The 1,749-nt window shown below is 36.3% G+C and overlaps 1 protein-coding gene across 1 annotated transcript; it reads right to left on the reverse strand.

The window, feature by feature from the left end:
• Positions 1 to 10: 10 nt before the first annotated feature.
• Positions 11 to 1,478, reverse strand: LOC127162228 (deoxynucleoside triphosphate triphosphohydrolase SAMHD1-like; the record flags this gene model as incomplete). Its single annotated transcript, XM_051105001.1, has 4 exons — positions 1,315 to 1,478; positions 1,076 to 1,170; positions 257 to 417; positions 11 to 91 (listed from the first exon to the last, which is right to left on the reverse strand). Coding segments are annotated over exons 1-4 (425 nt in total), but the record flags the coding sequence as incomplete, so codon positions are not given.
• Positions 1,479 to 1,749: the final 271 nt, after the last annotated feature.

The raw sequence follows: 1,749 nt of genomic DNA on the forward strand, positions 1-1,749 counted from the left end.
CTGAACACACAGGAAATCCTGTTTGGTGATTTTGAGTTCTGGCTGATTGGCATGAAGAACTTTCACTAGACGTCCTGCTAAGTATGCCACACTAACACACACACACAAGGCTTTAGCTTATCGTTATAAAGATCATTATAATTAAATATTACATGTGTTATTTAAGATGTTAAGATAACATTATTTATATATATATATATATATATATAAACATTTTAAATTATTGCAGATCTGTAAATAATTCAGTCTCACTCACCCAAGTGAGTGTTCAAAGCGATTGTGAGAAGCACCAGGATACACCAGGTATGTTCCTCCCAGTTGTTTGATGCGTCTCAGTCTCTGAAACTGAGGAGTGTCGATGATCTTCACCAGCAGAGGGTGCAGCTCCATGTGACCATGAATGGGATCATTGAAAATCTACAAGATAAAAAACATGTTTATCACACTAATCTGAATTTGAGACTTAGGTGTTCCCTGTTAGCTGGGTTTATAAGTGAGTCATTGTATTATTCGCTCAACTGATTCCCAATGATTTATTGGCTGCTTTGGTTCATTCAGGAACAGAACTCTGCTCTACAGTCCTTATTAATACTTAATACTTATTTTTTAATTAATATGTTCATTGGTACTTCTGACTTATCCCTTGCTTAAAAAAAAAAAAAAGTTTAAAGGCTTGATTGTGATGTATACAGTTTATTTTGTGTATCTCAACTGTAATTACATTTTTTTGTCTTGGTCTACAACATGGAAAAAAGCCATTATAACATGTACATGAAAAATGTAGAAACACTGGACATAACTATGGGGCACTATTGTGCAACATCAAGCATTACAACAACAAAAAAGGAACCTTAAGGATTATCTAGGTAAATGTGTACAGGGCCCCATTCCTAGATTTTGCCTGGGGCCCAAAATCACTAAATCCGCCTCTTGGCATTTCAATTTGATGGTAAAGAATTATGATCTACACAATTAATACTGTTGACTGCACAACTATAGACTTGTATGTTTCTTCATGGAAGTGAAAAGTAAAATGAGACTATCATCAGAAATGTCATACAAATAGTTGGTTTACCTTCATTTGTTCTTTTGAGAAGTCTAGGGAGTATTTCTGCAGGATCTCCTGCAATTCATCTTTGATCATCTCCCATAACTGTTGTTTCTCAGGCTCTGGAAAGGTATGACATTTTATGTTCTCAGTGATTACATATATACATATACATATATATAATTTCAGTTATACTTAGTATGCAAACACAAGCAAACATGCACATTACATTTACACTTACACACAACATGTCTGTCTTCTCTTACCTTCACTTGCTTCATAGGACTTTTTTAGATCCTGGAGACTTTTCCTGTAATTGGAGAGAGTTTTTCTTGTTTGTTCAGATCGAGGCATCTTCTCTTTTATTTTATTTTTGTTGGCTGTTAAAAACTCAGATGAGGCAATAAAGGTCTGTCTATCTGCTTACAGATTTCACAGCTCCAGTAGCTGAACTCATTTAAATACATGTTCAGGAAAGCCTCGTCATTATGAGGGTGTGTCTCAGACCAGCCTGGTTTCATTGTTTAAATGTACCCACATAGCAACTGACATCTGGCCCAGCTCTGGGCCAAGCAAGGAGTTACACTCGGCCCAAGTACAGCAAAGAATTACGGCCTTTGTTTGGCCCAGATCTGGACTACAGACATGAGTCACACATGAGCCATAACTGGCCCAAATCTCAGCCAAATAGTAACTTTTAA

Source organism: Labeo rohita, unplaced genomic scaffold (genome assembly GCF_022985175.1).
Source record: "Labeo rohita strain BAU-BD-2019 unplaced genomic scaffold, IGBB_LRoh.1.0 scaffold_860, whole genome shotgun sequence".
NCBI classification, from domain to species: Eukaryota; Metazoa; Chordata; class Actinopteri; order Cypriniformes; family Cyprinidae; genus Labeo; species Labeo rohita.